Consider the following 21335-nt stretch of genomic DNA (forward strand, 5'->3'; position numbering starts at 1 on the left):
GTTCTAATTCTAACTCATGTAACATGTTCTTTTTTTTCTTGTGTGATGAATATGAAATAATTCTACCATGCATAACTGCCTTTCCAGTCTCCCAGAGAATACAAGGTGAGGTTCCTGGTGTACAGTATAATTGCAATATTCAATGTTTTGTATTAAAATATTAATGATTATATATCTTCCTTCTGGAACTACAATAGTATCATTATAAATGAAGTAAATCTTTTTATTTATCAGGATAGACTCCTCTTTGTTTAGAATTGTAACCGGCTAAGTAAGCATATGGGAACTCTTGTGGTGTGATTGTATTCTATAGTTTTGGGAGTTTCTTGTAATAAGCAATGTCTGCTTGCAGGGTTTTCAAATGGTTAAATATTTTAAATCGTTTCTCCTTCCATCTGCTTTTAAGACAGACACAATTCTGTTTAACAGTTTAACTGATGCAATTATAGGGAGAGAGCTTGTTTGTTTTCATTGAAGCACTGGTTCATTTTTATTTCAAAAATCCTCCTTCCTGTTTTCTTCCTTTGGAAGTCAAGACTGGACGGCAGATTATGAAAGCGCAGTTTGAAGTTAGATGAAAATACTGTTTCTGTGAATATCTGGCTTTATTGTGGTCTTGATTTAATAAAAATATACAGGGTCATCTTTATAAAAATTAAATGATAAATTGATGTTCTGTTTAATCATATTGCAGCTACTGTATGAATGATAATTCTTTCCTAGATTCATTACTTATGATGAATGATTCCCATTCACTCAGTCACATGCGCTGATTGCAGAGCTGCTATGAAGTTTAACCAGTTTAACGTGTTACCTGACACTGTTACCCCAATTTTGTTTCATTTCATTTTTTTGACATAGGAAGCCCTATTTGTCTATTTACAGGCAGGTTAGTTGTGCTAGATATCTAGAAATGTTTACCTCTTTGTGAACTTATCAATCTGAATTTGTGGATGTAACCCATATTAATTCATCAAGAGGTGAATATTGATTTAATCTTTTGTTTTATTTTGTGTAACTACTGTTATATTAGTCCAGTAGAGGTCAGTGTTGGCGCTGGTCAAACATGAGCCAAAGCTACAGGGTTTCCCTATCGTCCTTAGGGGCCATGCTAATCTTTTGTGTATCAATTGTTTTTGTGTGTGGGTCTATGTCTCAGTGGGAAGTGGGAATTCCCACATGTTCTAGATCTTTTTGGTTTTTTTTTTTTGTTTGTTTGTTTTTTTGCTTACTGCCCTGCTGATCAGAACCTGGAGGAGCGTATTCCAGATGAAGTGGAGAAAGATGTGAACCAGTGCCTTCCAGTTGCTGACTGAAAATGAATCATCTTCACTAACTAGACTCCAAGCACAGTAGTTGTTCTTGAAGACAGTGTTTGACAACCATTACGCTAGCACCTGCTGACTGAATTCCGCATTGTCTGGTGCTGATTGCAGTACTGATATCGATCGACCTCTTTTCCTTATTGCTTAAACCTGTGGCTCCACTCTGCACACTGCAATCAAGCTCTGTTGAACACCACAGAAAGCCAGAAAAACCAAATGGATTATTTAATGAGATATGTGCTGTGAAAAGACAGAGCTAAATCTCTACTTTACTCAGATATGTCATATCTTGTGACCCAACGAAACATCTTTTGAATTAGCATAATGCAAACAAGCACACAAGCCACCAGCTGGTTCATACAGGATCTGTGTTAGGTCAGCTGAAAACTGTATATATTACAGATATACAAATATTTTAATACATACATTTCAGAATAATCACACTGGGAATGAATATTTTGAAAAATTGGGAAAGAAATTGGAAATGAAATATGGATGAAGAACATCAGGTACGAGTACAATATCTCAATTTGCATAACATTTGTGACCAGTGGCCTATTTATGTTGTTTGCATGCAATATATAAAGCAAACATCATGTTCCATAATACAGGAACATAACCATGGGGGTACTAAATTAGGGCAAACTCTTGCTGATTTCATAACCGTGTTGGGCAAACCCCACCTTTCTCATTCTTTGTAATTCCTCTTTGTCGTACAGCACTTTTGTCTCGCATACAATGGCGTCTTAACTCTAAATGGTGCTTGTAAATAGCCTCCTGTGCTTTGGCTTGTTATACTGGCCCTGTGTAAGCTCAGTCAAAGCAAAACTGACATGCAGTCTGGTGCATAATCCTTTTATCTCTGTTTGTTTGGACAAATAGCTTCTCCACCGGACAGGGTTATTATGACCAACGTGTAGCCCATAGGTTTCTTACTTTCTCATTCTTTGTCTCAATCAGTAAACTGGTTCATAGCCATGAAATTATATAACGACCAAGAACACTGAAGTCGTGTATTTGTGTGTATATAGTTGACGGGGAATGAAAATGGGAAATAATGCTGCACAGTCCCTTCACCATTATGGGAAATAACAGAAATGAAGTGGAGGAAATATTAAAAGATTGACTCGTTTTTCTATGTACAGTACATTTCATAGATTACATTACAATAATAAAACAGAACCATTTTATGGTACTTTAGATACTGTACTAATTTAATGATTACCTATGACATATGCTTGAATAGAATCGAATATTCTCGGTTCATTGCTTAGTGAAAGCGTAGGAAAGGTCCTCGCTGCAGCCTTTTCCTGTGGTGATGAGCATTCTCTGTATGAGCCATGCCTTCCTCCTCATCATCATGATAGCATTTCCCACCACTTGTCTAAAACTGGATACCCTGCTGAGTCTGAACCAGCCTCGGCTCCCTCCCCCTCAGTCGGGCAGTCCACTGGACAAACATGGACCTTTTGTGGGAATCTGCGATGAAAAGACGCTGATTATTCTCCTCGGAAGCCTCTAGATGGTGGTTGTCATGGATTACTCACAAAAGCGTCTGCTAGAACAGTTAGTCCCACGTCTGATGTCAGCGCTTGAGAGAACGGAGTGAAGGAAGGAGTTGAGGGAGAGAAGAGGGCAAGAGGAGAGGGAGGGAGGGGAGCGAACAGGGAGGGGAGGGAGGGGAGGCAGCCTGTTGCTCATGATCATCAAATAACCTCCTCATATCGTGCGTGGAGGAGCAGACTCACAGCACACGCTGAGTCTCCGCGAGAACGCACATCAGCTGCTGAGGAACTGAACCAGGAGCACGGTGGGTATTTATTCTTTGCTGTAATATTATTCAAAGTTGCACAGTGAGCCTTCACTTTTATTTTATTCTTGAACTGTATTTTTGATGTTTAATTTAGATCTATCGACCCATCAGTGTGTCTTTAGCAATTGATGGTGTTTTGCATTCAGGACATATGGCATGGCTGCACCTATACGCTCTGATCTGTCGACGTTTACTGATCTCAGGTCAGCGCTGAGGAGAGACGCATTCTCTGTAATAGATTATCCATCCGCATTCGTTGTGTGTGTGCGATGCACTAATTATGTGTATGCGTAAGTATCCTGGATAATAGTCCTACAGTGTCAGTGAAGCGGCTGAAGAGCTTCGGTCCCGTCGGTATTATTTACCAAAGTACCAGTGAGGACGTGCAGAGAGATTTTTGGTCAGGGCACAAATTGCCTGAGGAATTTACTTTGAATGTATAAGCAGGGAAAAGTTCGCTCCTCTCATTCTGCAATCACAGCGTTTTACAAAGAAACTGTGAATAGTGGTTTAAATGAAATTGCAGGTTTTTTTATATCCAGGCCAACGCTTTTACCAATCGACATCGTGCAATTTTTATGAGGCACAAACAGACAGGAAAACTGTAATCATCTGCACTCAAACATTTTAAGTACTGTACTGACCATCAAGAGGTTTTTTTTTCGTCTTCACATCAGCTCACTTCACATCCATCGATCCAACCAAAAGGAAAGCACTATGTGTTTTTTTTGTCTGGTCCATTTACTCCCTCTTATGAACTAATGCACTAGAAAAGTTTTTTTTTATTTTTTCTTTGCCTGAATTCTTCTCACACCTCATCCTATGGGGACTTGCATCACGCGCTAGTCCAGAAAATCAATGTCCATGGTGACAGACAGACGCTGGGTTGCACCTGCCTTAGCAACACTTTTATAAACAAGTGTTTACATAGGCCCAATTTAATTAAAGATTAGGTGGAAGAGATGATTTCTGCCCTGCGGTGCATCAAGTAGTGAGAAGTAAGTGTTGGTTAATGCATGCAGACAATGCAGAGAACTTGTTATGCAATCTTTACATAATCAAGTTAAAGCTTAAACAGTGAGTTTACAATCATCCACTCGAGCAAAAGAAATGTCTAGGATGAAAAATAGAAGCTGAAAAACAAGTGTATGTGGAAATGGGAAAACTTTACATAACAGTAATGCTTTGTTGGTTGAAATAATGCGTGTTTCACATTGTTCCGCATTGGCAATAATATGCTGTGTTCAGGCAATATGTTGAGCAGCGATGCAAGAATTGGAGGGTTGTTTGTGAGTGGCAGAACGGGTCTGGGGGAGAGAGGGACGGACGGACAGAGGACAGGCTGGGAGAAAAGCTGCAGACAGAAAATGACAGAGTGTGATGCTTCCCATTTGCCCTTTGTAAGGGAGACGTTGCACTCAAAACGGAAATGGCCACATTCAAATTCTGAGCAGGGCAGTTGGACTGTAGCAATAAACATGATAATGGTTATGTTACAAACTCGCACATAGCAAACAGATCACAGCGGGGCTGGAAAGGAGGGCGCACAAAGCATGAAGCAAAAGGACAAGGCAAAGATAAAACATGATGAGGAGGGAAAAATGATGAACACCTGACGGGAAAACACAGGAAATCACACAAATCATAAAGCTTTTTTAATGTAGCTGTTGTGTTGCAATGCATAGATCATTACATGCTTTAACAAACAGAGTTTGTGTTTCGGTTAAAAACAAAATGATAATATTATTGCATGAGGTTTTTTTGCCCACATACTAATCATTCGTACAATTACAATGTGTTGGTGTTTCGCAGACTGGGCCAAGTGGGACTGCACATGTTACATTCAGAGACAGATTGGTTAAAATCTGGGCTTTTCTCCCAACACGTCTACTTCTACTAACACACATACGCAGCCATAAATAGGATTCGCTAATGAATGAGCAGAACGTGAGTCTCTGTGGAACAGATTGCTACTTCAATTGCTATTATTTTTAATAGACTTGCACTACAATTAGGAACATCCATGTGGAATCAAGATGTTTCTCTGCGGACAAATCAGAAAACACCAATTTTGATGGTTTAATCTCAGCAATCGCTCGACTTGTCACGAGCTTCTGAATTTGCTCGGCCTCAACCTTGGGTTAATTCTCCTCGTGCTCTCTACTCATCTCAGTAAATACTGGTGGTGGTGGAGCTTTCCAAAGACTCCTCATTAGTCTCTGTTGGAAATGCATGCACAATACAGCCAGGCAAAAGAGACTTACCACCCAGTGATTCACCACGCAATCTGGAGAACACGCCCTGTAGCTTAGCTGCGATAACGCTGGCACAAAGTGAGGCCAGACCCCAGCCGATCTGGTGGGGAGAGAACGGCCTTCTCAGCCTTTGAGCTGCTTCATCTCTCCTTCCGAACGCCTTGGTCCGCAGAGACACAACAAAGCGGAGAGGAAAAGCTCCTGTGACTTTGGGGAGGCAAAAGCACAGTCCGTTTAAAGGCGTGAGAAAGGAATCAAACAGCCTGGAGGGCTTCGGTGTGATTTAACGGAGCGGTGTAGGCCAGCGCAAGTCTGTGCTAGTGATGCATTGTAGGCGTAACGATCACCTCTGCCACATGGAGAGAGAGAGAATGTGAGAATGCATGGACTGGAAGCGCCAGAAAGTGGGATTTTACTCCGCTCTGACAAATTATTTTCATGTTTGTGTTGTAGTTTTAAGGAATAAACGCTAGCGCTGATTTGACAGACGTCCGCTCACATTCAGTCAACAACAGAAATATCCTCCTTTTCCACGTGACATGTCCTCTGATTTCACAAATAAGCATCATCATGGAGTATTTCAGGTTAAAGCTGCCAGACGGAGAGTTGCAATGACTAGCTTGGGGTGGGTTTGCTTTAATTTCCTGAGTGGGAGATGGTGCTGACTGTAATCATTGACTCACAGGCTGACATGCAGGTGGCTAATAACTATTTAGTGACACATTCACGTGCCTATTTTAGAATCCGAGGCCCACTTCCCGACCGACCGTAGAATTGGTGGTGCAGCGAATCCTGTCACTGACGTTTTAATTCCTTACCAGCTAACCTGCCTCCTCCTAAATTACTGTAATTGATTAAATTTGTTTCGACACAGGCCATGAAGTTCCAACTGCACTGTTGGTATAAGGTTGACATTTTTGTGTTTTATGGAGCTATGTGCGTTCCAGAGAGCATTCTGGTTCATTTCTGTTTGGTGAACTTTGTTATGTGATGCAGATTTAAAGTTAAATACAGTTTTAAGACTGAATGCACTTTTATCTTTATTTGCTGATAAAATAAAGATACAAAAATGCCTCGTACACATTCAGCATCATACTGTACAGGCTCTTTAAACCCTGGAGTCCTTGTGCTGCCTGAGATGTCACTCCAAAAATAAATAAACAGTAAATATGTATGAATGTATTGCTGTTCAATACACACATCAGCCAACATCAGTGACAGGTTTAACACACCCAGGCTCATTTATCAGTGTTTAACTACATCAGTTGCATCACTGAATTATCTAACAGTGTAACATCAGGCTATTATTTATAATTCCCTGAAGGCTCTGTAACAGATGTTCATGCACATCACAGGGTGTGAAATTGTTTTCCCTCGGTGCCTGATGAATCTAGTTCAGTGACCATGTTCAGTGGTGTAAAATGACATAATCATTCTGCAGCATAAAGTGGGACTACTTTAAGAGGTAGGTACAGTACCAAAGGAATGGATTGCTTTGACGTTTGGGAAATTATTTTGAATCACTTTGGTACAAAGAATAAGATGAAAAAGTGAAACCGTTTGCATGTCTGTGTTCTAATTATATAGCAGTAACCTGGCATTTATCCTATGCAGAACATCACAGAAAACCTGGCTCGCTGCCCCTTTTTGCTTCTTTGTCTAGAAAATGTACTTCATTGCAGGTCAAAAAACTACTTGTATAAATTAATTATTAATAGTATTTATTATTAGTAATATTTATCAATAGTAAAATACAAAACACAAGATGTAGTTTATGATATAATTTAAAACTCAACTTCCACATGTGCCTCACTGTAAATACATTTAACATTACAGCACATCAACACAAGAACAGAAAATAGTCATTAATTATAATTATATATTTATATTATATTTATAAGTAATAAATGTGTAAACATCACTAATGCTGCAGTGCTGGTAACGATGGGCTCATTACAGACTCCCATGTGCTAATCTATAATATGTAATTAAATTATCATGTTTTGTATAAAGAAACTTATTGAACCTAAACCTGCTGAACAAGAACTGTAATGGAGTAAGTGTAGTATAAAACTGATCTACTGTACTCAAACAAAGTTAGAAACCTTTTTGTTCACACTTGTGTTTAAAAGTACATTTAGTGTCTGTATGTATTAGTTTACTGTGACATAGTAATTTTTCAGTTTACATAAATCACAGTATTTGGCTAATGTTGACTAAAGAAATACTGAACACATTAGTGAAAATATAATGAACTGATAAAAATTCTGAATTCTAAATGTAAATTAAAGGTTGTTATAAGTAAACATATTTGGGAAATAGTTACTCTTGAGTGTTGTTACATTTGTGTATTTTTACCTCAGTCGATGACTTTAGCAGGTATTTGTATGTACTTGAGTCTCATATTCTCACTCTGTCTTCTCCTGGTCAGTGTAACGGCTTGGACACAGGGATGCGTACACACCAGTGAGGATGACCCTCTTGACAGGCGAGGGCTCTGACTACGACTACAGTGCCTTGAGCTGCGCCTCCGATGGTTTCAACACTCCTCCTGGACAAGAGCAGGAGGCCCGGAAAGGAGCCTTCTACAAGAGGGCTCAGCGCGCCCCCGACCTCAGCGCCGTTAGCGGCAACGCGCTCGCCCATGCCCGTAAGCTCCATGCCATCATCAACGTGGGGGGCCTGCGCTACCAGCTTCCCTGGACCACGTTAGAGGACTTCCCCCTGTCTCGCCTGGGCCAGCTGCACCTCTGCAGCAGCTTCGATGAGATCATGGGCATCTGCGATGACTACGACGTCGCGCACAACGAGTTCTTCTTTGACCGGAGCCCGTGTGCCTTCCGCACCATCCTCACCTTCCTGCGGGCAGGCAAGCTGCGCTCCGTCAGGGAAATGTGCGCCCTCTCCTTCAGGGAGGAGCTGCTCTACTGGGGGGTCCCGGAGGAGAGCCTGGAGTGGTGCTGCCGCCGCCGCCTGCTGCAGCGCGTGGAGGAGTTTGAGGCGATGGAGCGAGCGGAGGAGGAGGAGCTCCTGGAGGATGCGGGCAACGGTCGCGGCGAGCGCACCGCGGAGTCCAGGGTCACCTGGTGCATGAGCAAGTTGAGAGACATGGTGGAAAGGCCTCAGTCCGGCCTCCCGGGGAAGATTTTTGCCTGCTTGTCAGTGCTGTTCGTCACCATCACCGCTGTCAACCTGTCCATCAGCACCATGCCGGCCATGAGGGAGGAGGAGGAGGAGGTGGGTGGATTTAGAAAATGTGACACAGTCATGACTGTAAAGAGAACTAAGCAGATGTGGTTGGTTTCTTTCCTCATTTGGTTTAAAGAACTCCAGTTGTCATAAAAAAGTCACTGCATAAATCAAAATAAATCATTATACATATAGAATAATATTGCTACTCAAAATTCCACTGACTTTGTGAGAATAATACCGCAACAGTAATTTTCTTCTGCAGCTTCTGGAAGCTGATTGATTTCACGTTCAAGTGGCTCCCCCTAGTGTCTGTTTCCTTCACAGGGCACCTGCTCCCGCATGTGCTACAACATCTTCATCGTGGAGACGGTGTGCGTGGCCTGGTTCTCCTTGGAATTCACGCTGCGCTTCATTCAGGCCCGCAGCAAGCTGACCTTCCTCCGCCAGCCGCTGAACCTCATCGACGTGGTGGCCATCCTGCCGTACTACATCACCCTCTTGGTGGACAGCACCTCCAAAGGGGAGAAGCGCCTGGGCTCTGGCAGCACTTACTTAGACAAAGTGGGCCTGGTGCTGCGTATCCTCAGGGCCCTGCGCATCCTCTATGTGATGCGGCTGGCCCGCCACTCGCTGGGCCTGCAGACTCTGGGCCTGACCGCACGCCGCTGCACGCGGGAGTTTGGACTGCTCCTCCTCTTCCTGTGCGTCGCCATCACCCTCTACTCCCCTCTGCTGTACCTGATTGAGAACGAAATGGTCACCACGCAGGAGTTCAGCAGCATCCCCGCCACCTATTGGTGGGCCGTCATCACCATGACAACGGTGGGCTACGGGGACATGGTCCCGAGGAGCATCCCGGGCCAGGTGGTGGCTCTGAGCAGCATCCTCAGTGGCATTCTCCTCATGGCCTTTCCAGTCACCTCCATCTTCCACACGTTCTCGCGGTCCTACGTGGAACTGAAGCAGGAGCAGCAGCGGCTGTTGCAGCGGCGAACGCACTTCCTGTTCCGGAGCCGCATTGGACTGGGAAGCAACCTCTCCTTGGAGAGTGACATACTCTTCCCCATAGGATCATCTGATACTAGAGACATAGATGACTGAGGCGATTAGTACAGAGGAGTGCAAAAAGCAAGGGGTTGTGACAAATACAGAAAAGATGGAGAGGAGAAATTAGACTAATGAGACTAATTAGACTGTATGAGGAAGAGAGATATGCAACAAAGGTATAAGAGCTCAACAAGCTAGAAGAGGAATAAATGTCAATGTGAGAAGAGGAGAAAACTTCTTTTCACATCACAAGATATTAATTTATATAGAAAATGTTTCTTTTATTTCCCAGAAAAACAGCCATGTTTTGTAGCAGTCCACTTTTATTTCATGCACAAGAAGAGGAAATGATTAATGATAACCATACCTGTTAACCATAAAAAATAGTATTTCTAAATAACATTCATTATACTGTGTTCCCCAAATAACCAGTACCGATACAAAAAAATACACACGTCTCATTATGATAATAACACACTGTTTTGTTCTTTTTTACTCAGATTAGATGTAATAATGTATTTGTTGATGTCATGCACTCCCAGGAGCTGGAGCAAATTCATTTAAGTGATTTTGGATGTTTAATGGAAGAAGCTGTCCATTTTGTAAATCCCTAAGGATAAATGGTATTTCCATGTAAGCGTAAAAACGTAACTTGTTGTCTACTGAGTGTTTACTACGAGCATTATGTTGGACTTCTTTATTTTCCCTGTCTGGTTCCGTCAGAATTCACATATTTCACATTATGATGAGGTATCTCTGGTCAATTATTCTGTGACTGGTAAATGGCTCACATTAATACTTATTTATTTTTTTATATTTAATAATGGTTTTATATCAATGCTTTCATGTTTGGACATTATTTTAATGGTTTTAATTAATTTGACCATGTCACATCCACTGTTGGTGAACCCTCTTTGTAGGTGCTGTATATTGGTATAATTAATTTTGTAAATTCTATATTTAGTAAATATTTGATATTTTATTACTATGTAATATTATTTAATATTTTAATAAGGGATTTGATTTGTTGATTCAGCAGGGATTTGATTTGTTGATTCAGCTCACAGTCACACTTATGAGGAGAACATGCGAAGTACAAACAGAAAGGCATTGGGCCTGTCCCTGGGTCCTTCATGCTGTGAGATGACAGTGTTACAGAAGTGTAACCAACAATGTATATATGGAAATACTTTAAATAATAAAGGTTTGTAAACATGCTTTTTTCTTTTTGCTGTTTTACACTAAACCTCATTTCAGAACAAAATCATTGTTCTTATACAATACAGGCTTAGATTATCATGCAATGCAACAAGCAATGATTTTTTTATTTATTTGTGCATCACTCTTCGAAATCCAATAATATTATACACTACATCTTTTATTTAGCTGAGACACATTAGCTATAGTTGAGCTTTGCTTTACATTACCTTTTTATTTTACTGATGCTATTCTACTAGTCCACTACTGAATTAATACATATATATTTATTTGCTTGCAGGGCTGCAGCTGGACAGCAGATGACAGCATTGTGCCACCAAGGAGGGAAGACATAATCATCACATTTCAACTATAATCTGTAATCAGACACAGTGTATAATCTTTGAATACACAAGTGATGAATCCGTTTCATATCGTTCAAGTGTCCAGTCTAAGATACTTTCGTGCCATTTTTCCCACACTATGTTAGAGCACTTTAATCAGCCTTTACCCCAAGCTTGAGTTCAAAGCTAATGTGAGTGATGAAAGCTCCACTACAGTATATGCACCCATGCAGGTAAAGAGGCGCTCCCATGACTGATGGCCCACCATTCACCTCCATAGCGAGTTGCGCGTAAAGCCGTCCCACCAATCAGAGGGCAGTGCGCTGGAGGCCCCGCCCCCCGCCGCCTGCCTCACATCGCAGTGTTTTGGTCCGGGTCTGGATTTGGATTTGTTCCTGCTCGGCAGCAAACTGTCGATTCCGGCCATTCGGGACATCTACGCGTGAACAGCTGACAGGTAAATCACGCGCTGGGCTCGTCCAGAAAAAAACGAGCCGCCTTTTTCTGCAGCTTCGGAGGATTTCCCTGTCGTGACCTCACCGGGCGGCCCCTCCGGTTGAATGGGATTCCTCGGCACCTCTGCGTCGCCCCCGTCGGCACCGTCCGTCTCCGCTGCCGCGGTTCCGACGCCGCCGGGTTTAGTGTCTGCCAGCGTTTCGCTGTCTCCGTGCGGTTCGATGAGAAACCCGCCTGTTGGGTCGTCTTAATAGAGACGACGCGAATTCTCCGGCAGCCTAGTCAGGGTGAGCAGCCTCAACTTGTTTTTAATGCGCGTCAGTTGAGTCATGACACGCAGACAGGAGGGGTTAATTCATTAACTAATGGATGGATTTAATCCGGTGTTTCGCATTAAGGAGTGACCACGTTAACTGGTGACCGACGTCCGAACGCCGCACTGGTTGCTCTGAGTTACGGTGTTTGAAGCACGAAACACGCACGTTATCTGCCCGTGTGCTTTGTCAACGCCTTTACGTGATCTGAAATCAGTGGATGTCAACAGTTTTACCAAAAACTGGTAATCTGACGCAGTTTGACCGGTAGTAGCTAAGAGAAAACGAGGACGGAGTAAATCTGCTCGTGAATTTCATCAAACTGTGTCACATCTTTGCGTTTTGTCTTCGGAGCCTTGTTTGGGTTCGACAAGCGTCGCTTATCATTTTTATTGCCAAACTGAAACTCAGCAGCTGTTGAGTTGAACACTAGGAGTTGTTACAGGATGGTTCCGCTGTGATTTTCACTGCAAGTACATTACTATGTTCTTAATGGAGGTCACACTTGATTTCTCCTTTTGCCACAGAATGTGCTTTAACCCTTGACCTATTGACTCTAATATGGTGGTATCTAATAATAGAAAAGGTTGGATTCCGTCTATTCTTCCCTTCCTTTCTGTCAAACTGATCCAGGATCAGTACACCCATCCACTGACAGCCATTTGTCATCTGTATAGAGAACAAACAAGTCTGTCCAGATTCACTTCAGTCACAGGCACTGTGTAACACAGCGTAAATATCAGTTTGAGCAAAACGTCGTTTCTGCATTGACAACTGCGATCCCCTTTTACAACCTTTCCACTCGTGACACATACTGTACACAAGCTTGAACCTGCTTTACCACAGCTGCATGGCTTGTTACAGCTGATCTACTTTTAACCTAAATGCTGTCTATAAACCCACAGCTTATTTTTCCTGCCTCTGTAATCCTTTATGATATCTGATACACTTTTCCAGAGGTATATACTGCCGCGTTTGTATTTCTATGTATTTTCCCAAAGGAATTAGGGTGTTTGGCAGCAGAGGCAATAACGTACTGTTTCCCATGGATTTAATAGTATTAAATGTAGAATTTAGACAATCTTCATGTCACGTTTTATTTGCACCTACTGTAAGGCAGTTCAATTCCTTTCAAAACCAGACAATGTGACCAATCAGTGAGTGAGAAGTATTTCCCAAAGTGGTACGGGATGGGCTATTGTACTCCCTGTCTGCCAGATTTCAGGGTCCTTGGAGGGGGGGCTAATTCTCCTTGGAATCCTATGAATGCCTTTCAGTGAAAGCTGTAGATGTTTATGTCAGGTCCTGTGAGATTGGTGAAAAGTGGCTCCTGAGGCTTGAAATTCCTTCTAATTGGCAACGTGGCGGTGGACTGGCCTCTTTGTTCCACCTTCTAACTGGAGTGGTCTGTCTGTCATGGTGATACACTGCGCCCAGGCATCAATGAACAGCCTGTTTTCACGGCCACCTAGCCCCACGGAGCCAGCGGCTTCAAGACAAGTTGCTTTCACTTTGGGACTGCTTTGTGCATCTATTCACAGAGATGCAAAGGGAGCGCTTATAGGGGTGTTCTACACAGAGGCGGAAGAGGTTCTCAAGCGTCCCAGTCCAGCGTTTTGTTGGTGAACCCAACTGAAATGAAGTGAACTGAGCAGTTGTGTTAAAAGCTACTTTGTTGTACAGTAGCTGGCACTTTGCTGAGTTAATTGTCTGGTCTAACGAGCCGTATTAGTAGTATTAGTGGCCTTGTTTGCTTAAACAACATGCTGCACCCTGTACAACAAATGAAACACTTCAACGCCACGATCATCCCCTCTGCAGTGGGTCAACGGCTTTTACAGTAAAAGACACAAAGAAAGAGAGATTGTGAATATAAAACGGAGGCAGGAGATGTTTCATGTGGCAGATGTTAAACCTGTAGTGCTCCACACACAGGTTGGGAATGCCAGTACCACCTGTTCTCCCAGTTTTCCTCAGTGCTTCACGCCGCTCTCATCCTGTGCGCCTGTCTTCCGTTACAGCTTCATCTGTCAGTGGCCTAGTTTTTCTCAGTGCTTGTGTGTTTTAATTGCTGTGTTAATGCCATGTTAAGAAACGAGAAGTAGCTGTACACACTGTTCAAACATGAAGGCGTACTGTAAAACAGGCTATTGCCGCCTATAAAGGAACTTGAATGATAATGATGCAGCCCTCTAACATGTCCCTCCGTGCTCTCTGGCCGTTTCAATGAAGTATCTGATAGTGATTTGATACAGAAAAACAGAAGAGGGCTTGTATCCTCCCATGATCTCTATAGCCACTTCCTGTTCCTCTGCTCTGGGAAGAGGCCAGGGTGACACAGGCCACACATCCCCCCTCAATCTACCCACTGTCGCCTCTGTGGAAAAGGGATCGCTCTCACACCCTCATTCCCATCGTCCATGCACATTTCTTGTGACAGGAAAAGGCATCTTTGGCATTTAGAAAGATTCCTCTATGCATGGCTTTGTGTAGGCGCAGCTGTGCGAGCCTGGTCAGGATGATGATGAGATGCTGGAACGAGCACATGCTGCTCCCCTCGCCTCTTTTAAAACCTCCCCATCGTCAGAGAATCGCTGCAGTATATGTAGACACTCGAGTTTTAAATGCAAATGATGTCCTGACAGAGATAGTAAATTCTATCTCAGTCCTCTAGCCCAGGCAGTGAAACTTCTTAGATTTAATGTAAATTATGGCATTGGACTACACATATGTACAGATAATTCTACCGAGAACACAGAAACAGAATGCAAAGTATAATGTACCATGTTGATACTAAAGGGAAATGCAGAACTTGCATAAATTGCCTAGTTTCAGATTTTAGTTTGAATGTTGTTCATCAACAGAACAAGTGCATGCATTTGTATCAAAGTAGTAAAGTAATTATTTGAGCCCCAGTATGTTTGGATCAAACTTTTGGGACTTTATAAGAAACCAACTGGGAGAAGAAAGAGAAAAGGACCCACAGTTAGTTCCATGTGATCTGAACCATCTCTAACTCATGCTTGATCAAAAATTAAGGTTTTAAGCCTTGTCTCAAAAGTAGAGAGGGTGTCTGGTTTTTAAATCGTCTGAACAGGGAGCTGGTTCCACAGAAGAGGAACTTGGTAGCCCACTTTCTGCATTTAATAACACTAGGAACCACAAGTAGACCAAGTGTTCTGTTGGGAGCATAAGAAACTATGAGGTCTTTAAGATAAGAAGCAGCTTTATCATTAAGTGCTTTGTAAATGAGTAGAAGAATTCAATCCTAAATTTTACAATGAGCCAATGCAGAGATGCTAATGTATAGAGAAATGTGACCTCTCTTCCTAAGATCCGTCAGAGTTATCAGAGCATCCTATTAGTAGGGAGTTACAATCACTAGAAGTAACAAATGCATAGATTTGTTTTTCAGCATCACTCTGAGAAGGGATTTAGCAGTACTCCTAAGATGTAAGTGGGCAGTTCTAGAGATTTCTTCAATATATGATGCAAAGAAGGGCTCTTGTATATGGTGTCAAAGCTGACACCATATACAAAGCACCTTATGTTTTGGAGTTACTTTGCACATCTCTATTCTGATTGTATGACTTCCCCAGTTCCTTCACCACTCTGTGCCATGGTTGTGAATCCGGATGACATACTGCATAGAGGATTCTGCACATTTCCTGCGTTAAACTCAAGCCACCATCCCCTAACTCTGTGGCCTTGCAGCCAGTGGGGCTTTCACTGCTTCACTGCCCCACTGAGTTGGATTTGAATATTAAAATGAGTTGAACAAAGGGTGGATTTGAAGAGATGACGGAAGTCACTTCAGTGTTGGGAGCCCTCGCCATTCAATGGAAATGTCATGGCAGGGAGCAATTTCAATGTTTTGACGATGAGGCGTGACATAGGTACATTTAATAATTTTATGGTGGAAATTTCTTTTATTTCGGTATCTTCAAGGATGCATTTCCCTCCTTTTGCCTTGTGTTTTGTATAAAATTGTGAAACAGCATCTACACACAACCACAGTGATTGTGTTGTTCCCGTACTCTTAAAATGGCTCAATTTCACAGACCATTGCTTACAGTTCACAGACGAGACTTTTTATTTTTTTTTAAAAAATATATTTTATTTAAAAAATGATTTTGGTCGCATAAAACCTCTGGAATCAGCTAACGATCAGGCACAGTCATCATGCATTTGATTTGTTTAAACATTATCGGCTTTGACGCGTTTTCACGGCAGGATGAGCAGCCACAATGTGTGTTCTAACCATGATTTGCATTCTCGTTCATGGGTTGTGTGTAATGTGACTGATTGATGCTGCAGGTAAAGGGAGCGAATGCGCCGGGGTTCGACGGCATGTGTGGCTTCTGGAGCCGCCTGTGCATTTAAATATTATGGGCCAAGAGTGTCTGTACCTGCTTTTACCTGTGCATTCCTGTTCTGGGCCGTGTGAGGAGGAGAGAAGTTGAAACAAGCTTTGTCTTCATCTCTGAATTCCTCAGCAATGACTGGGCCGAGACACGCTGCCGTAGCAAACCTAGGAACATCACGATCTACGCACAATGCTCATGAATCCTAGACTCGGATTCTCACTTTTGAAGACATTTCCATGGTTGTGTAGTGGACTGTACGACCTCTAACCCACCAGTTTCCATTGCATTTAATTTGCATATATTCCTCTTCATGTTATACGCACCACAGGGTTAAGCCTTAGATCTCGGGGATTTCTCGTACCGCCTGGCTGTGCAGATGAGAAGGTGAATGGTGAAAGGCCTGGGTTCCTCAACCATGAGGCACATGAGAGTTGCGGTGGACTTCAACAGAGCTCATGCAGGCTCTTTGAAATGTGAAGAGAAGAGGTGAATTTTAGGATTTTCCACCACAGTAGTTGACTTCACTAGGCAACAAGAAGCCACTGTGGGGATGATACTGCAGAGTATTGGAAGTATTTATAATGTTGATGCTTGTGGAGTCGTTGTTTCTATTTTAAGCCACTCTTAACATTTTCAGTTCTCTCTGTGTTTTCCAATTTATTATTGCTGTCAACAGGAAACCAAGGCATGTATGTTTCTCCCCAACTTGACATCTAAGAGAGGAATTGAAATCCTTCATTTTCACTATTTCCCACTGTAAATCTCCTGAAAGGATTCATTACAGAAGAGAGGAAAGAGCATGTATGGGTGTGTGGGTGGGGGTTGTAAGGGAGTAAGACAGACTTGAGAAGGGGGTTAGGAAATCCAAAACCCCTAAGGATTATCTTTTTCTTCTTCTCCCATCCTCCATCATGCTCACTGAGTCTCTCTCTCTCTCTCTCTCTCTCTCTCTCTCTCTCTCTCTCTCTCTCCTTCTCTCTCTCCCTTTGCTTGTCTGAACACACAACCACAGCTCATCAGACTCTTTTTACCTACAGGAATGAGCGTATTTCCACGCTGCACACTAGGGTCTATGCACATACTGGGCATATTGTCCTGTATGTGAATGATGCCACAACGGTAAACACAGAAAGTACAAGCTTCATATATTATCACTGTCTGTCATATCATCAGGGGAAATGTTTTTAGGTCAGATTGTGATTTTTTGATTTTTTTGATTAACCATTAGTTAATGAGCTGGACTGTATTTTGTGTTTGTTACAATCCAAAAGCTTAGCAGAGGAAATTATAGTAATGTCCTTGTTGTCTAAGCCATGTCTGTCACACCTAGTCTGGGAAGGTTAGGGTGAGTTGGATCCAACTGTTACATAAGCTGTACATTGCTCTACATGTCCTTACTGTGTTGTAAAAATGTGAAGGGAATTTTTGTGTGGCATGTTTTCAGTGATGTACAATTTTGTGGCTCTCCTTGCCAATTTAAACCACAGTGCGTCAAGAATGGGAAAATGTTGGATTTAGTCCAGCATTGTGGGCTTTGACATAATATACGGTGTGGCATGTTGAGTCCAGACACGCTAAAGTAAAGGTGAGTTGGAAAGAAGATAGAGAACTGAATTTAAAAGCAATTTCCCAGAGGGGATCAATAAAGTATGTCTTAATTTGGAGAAGATGAAAAAGAAATACAAGAATAATGGCTGTAAATTAAAATCACTGTCACAGAAATAAAAGGTCCCAAGAGATTACATTTGATTCTGTCTTCTAATTAGTTGATTGAATGAGTGTCATTCATGTGTGCTGTACAATAAGTGAAAGGGTACAGTCAGTCGCAATAGCCAATCAGATCTGGAGTCTGTGACACTGTGACAGCTGTGGAAGGCCCTACGCTGAATGTGACACGTACCTGTCCTGTGATTAGATAAACACTCACGAGACTGAAATGTGGCACTGAATAGAATACATGCTTTATATGAATTTAAAACCAGACATCCCATAGCTACCTACAGCTATCTCTATATTTTTTTTTAAATCCATAGATTTGGTTGCAGACATATATTCAGCACAATTTTCCAAAGCGACCTTTCACAACAAGTGGATGTGGTGAGAAGAGGTCGGCCAACCCCAGTGCAATTTATTGGACAAACCTGTTTACTGTATGTTCAAGCTCACATTATTTACTTTTTGTGAACCTAATTAACTTTGTTGACCAATTCCTTGAAATCATCTTTTATGTTGTCAGTCTCAGTTTTGACTGTATCTGTGATCTTAAAATCAGAGTAGGAAGCTAAGTGTTGCTCGACAAGCCTATATTAAGGTGACATCATTTGTAAGTGTGTTTCTGTATGCATTCTCGGGCTGCGGTGTCACTGAATGTCACTGAAGGCCTCAGTTCCAGCCTTTTTCACACGCCACTACATCGCCTTCTTTTAAAATGGCCTAGATACACTATTTCCTTACTGAGCCTCAATCCCAAAATAATTTGATGTATGTCATGCTCAGATTACAAACAGGGGATAACAGAAAATCCATGAGTCTCCAGTTGGTGCCAGCAATGTTTGTTGTTTGGAAGTCAACTGAAAAAATGACTACGTCAGCACAGGGTTTAAGATAGCGGCCAGCTGCTCAGCTCTACAAGCAGCGATCTCAGATGATTTGGGTTCGGGTTCGCCGTGGCGTTTGGCAAATAACAGGTGATCTGAACGGTTAGGTCACCTTTTTTTTTTTAGAAATAATATGGTGGTGCGCAATCTGTGCACATTGAGATAATAAATGCTCACAGACTCTAATCCTATTATATAAAGCAAAGCTTTACAGGTTGAAAAAGCAAACAATATGTTTTTATGGGAATCTTTCTGTGGTAATCACAATGGAAAGAATCCCATCAGGTGATCGCGTTCCCGATCTTTCCCTCCCCTTTCTGTTTTCTCTTGTATGTTTTCAGGAAGTCGTAGACATCCCACATAATTTAGAGGTCAATGACGGGACCTTTGCTTGTCTTCATCAAATAGTCGCGCGGTGTTTTCGCGGTGACCCTCAAAGTCTGTGTGCAACTATCGCACGTCTGTGCACTTCTCGGTTTGTGGAATGCCTTAAATTGCGTCCATGGCAACAGCCGAGCTGTGTTTGCAGGAGTAAATATTGACTTCACCACCTCCCTATTCCTGTGTCTGTCGGCGATAGGAGTGCAGGGAACACACACACACTATCCAGGACTCAGCAAGTCCCTGCCATCGGGGGTGTGTTTACCTTTACAGTTCCAAAAATGGAGGCGCTTGATCCTCCAAGTTGAAGCTTCTCTTTTGTCTTACTACATCTTAGCTCTTTGTAAAGACCAACCTGCTAACCAGCAGAATGGGAAGCATGGACAGATACTTGTCAGTTGCTGGAACCTGTGTGGGGGTGGTACTGGTGTGCAAACACATCCGAGCAGCCGTTTCCTCTATTCATGTTTGTTGAAGGAGAAGAAAAACAAGATGACATTGAAATCCACCCAGTGCTTGCTCTGAGCTAGGAACCATCCCACCTGTGCTACATGAGTCTAATATAACTTATAAAACCTGTAAACCTTTTTTCTTGGTGCTCCGGGTAGGAATAGTTTTCCCGTTCCCCACAGCAGACGGATTTGTTGAGACAGATAAAAGAAATTGAGGACAAGCAGCAACAGCGGCGGAGGCAGCAGAGGCTTGACCCGTGTGTCACGTCTTGTCACTGCGGCGCTGGAGTTCGCCAGGCCCAGATGGGATGTCATCACAGCGTTTTACTGAATACCATCGGGGAGTAGATGTTGATAATCTAGACCGACGCACTGGCGCACAAGGGCTGGATTGTTTTACGACTGGTGGCTTGTGACGCTGAAGCCAAAGCCTCCCTACTCCCTCCCTTTCGTAATTACATAGAGGGCATTAAGATGACGGAATACATCCCCCAGGCTAACCTTAAGGATCAAATGCACTCGCACACACATGCATAGACATGCGTCATACCTTCCCCAATGACACACTTCTGTCTCCTTGAAGACATAAAATGCTACTCTATTGTATGTAAAACCTTTGGGAGGCTGCATTCAGCCATGTGTGAATGTGTTTGCACTACTCTAATACTAACCAGGAGTATAGTCGGTAGTTACAGTGTCCCCTTGGGTCCATACACATACTGTACACATAGACATTGTAAACATCTGATGTTTGTCCATTCAAATGTAAAACAGCAATAACAGGTTGTTGTCCCCACTGAGTCCGGCTCCTGCTGAAAAAATATTGTCTAGTTTAGAAGCTTTCTTTTTTGGGCCCAGTTCTACTTCTCCTGTTATTTCATGGTCAACTTCAGGTCATCCCTGTCAATGTTTAAGCTTTGGATTTACTCTAAATGCTTCTGCTGCAGTGCAAACAGTCAGGAACCCAGTTAGTTTGACTGATTTATCACCACTCCACTAGAATTTGTTCCAGCTACCCATCTCTCTGTTTCCTGCGAAACATTTATTAAAACTAACTTGTTTATAACTAAGACATATTATATATGACTTTGCTGTTCATCTAGGAGCCATTATACTAAATGTATTCCAGTTCAGTGGATTTGACTTATTTGACGTTGACAACACAAGTTCTATTTTTAAGCCTATAGTCACTAATTCCTTACCATTCACTGACATATCCGCCCCGATGCCCCCCTGCTATACACATCACATTTTTTAAATAGTCTGAATGGATGGATGGATAAGGCAGAAGCCTGGCGTCCCTTTAGAGATTAGATTTCCTTTACTCCAGCCACTAAGCAGTGAGGTTACAAAAGGAATGTCTCAAATAATACAACTATTATAAACAACAAATTAGATTTCAAAAGTAATACTGACATTAAGAAATACATGTAACAATAAATGTGCAAACACTAACTGGCTAATTGGCAAAAAAGTCAGATAGAACCTAATTATCTAGTTTAAACGCATAAAAATGTGGTTTGTAGATAAATAGTTTGCAGCCTCACCACCTCACAACATTAAATGAACATTCCCATTTTCTCATGAGACTTAAA

General features: G+C 42.3%; 2 protein-coding genes and 1 long non-coding RNA gene across 7 annotated transcripts in view; 2 read left to right on the forward strand and 1 right to left on the reverse strand.

Moving 5' to 3' along the window:
- Positions 1 to 1191: 1191 nt before the first annotated feature.
- Positions 1192 to 5601, reverse strand: LOC129604366 (uncharacterized). Its single transcript, XR_008695179.1, has 2 exons — positions 5403 to 5601; positions 1192 to 2804 (listed from the first exon to the last, which is right to left on the reverse strand). It is a non-coding gene; the product is annotated as an uncharacterized LOC129604366 (long non-coding RNA).
- kcng1 (potassium voltage-gated channel, subfamily G, member 1) lies at positions 3007 to 10849 on the forward strand. The gene is made up of 3 exons (XM_029155982.3): positions 3007 to 3135; positions 7825 to 8630; positions 8910 to 10849. Exons 2-3 carry the CDS (start codon positions 7866 to 7868, stop codon positions 9684 to 9686), a joined length of 1542 nt encoding a protein of 513 aa, XP_029011815.1. The 5' UTR covers positions 3007 to 3135; positions 7825 to 7865; the 3' UTR covers positions 9687 to 10849.
- Positions 10850 to 11496: 647 nt separating this feature from the next.
- src (v-src avian sarcoma (Schmidt-Ruppin A-2) viral oncogene homolog) overlaps positions 11497 to 21335 on the forward strand; it is an 18606-nt gene continuing 8767 nt past the window's right edge. For 4 of the 5 annotated variants that reach the window (XM_029155977.3, XM_041071533.2, XM_041071532.2 and 1 more), the window contains exon 1: positions 11518 to 11916. The gene's annotated coding sequence lies outside the window, so the exon portion shown is untranslated. Of the gene's footprint in view, positions 11917 to 21335 lie in introns of all 5 variants that reach the window. The other variant, XM_029155976.2, reaches the window with a different exon arrangement.

The sequence above is a fragment of the Betta splendens genome, chromosome 7 (genome assembly GCF_900634795.4).
Source record: "Betta splendens chromosome 7, fBetSpl5.4, whole genome shotgun sequence".
Taxonomy (NCBI): domain Eukaryota; kingdom Metazoa; phylum Chordata; class Actinopteri; order Anabantiformes; family Osphronemidae; genus Betta; species Betta splendens.

Excerpts from the sequence above, each read along its gene's own strand:
- kcng1 (XM_029155982.3), top strand. The coding sequence starts at position 7,866 with ATGACCCTCTTGACAGGCGAGGGCTCTGACTACGACTACAGTGCCTTG. Across the intron at positions 8,631-8,909 it reads TGAGGGAGGAGGAGGAGGAG|GGCACCTGCTCCCGCATGTG; the intron begins GTGGGTGGATTT and ends TTTCCTTCACAG.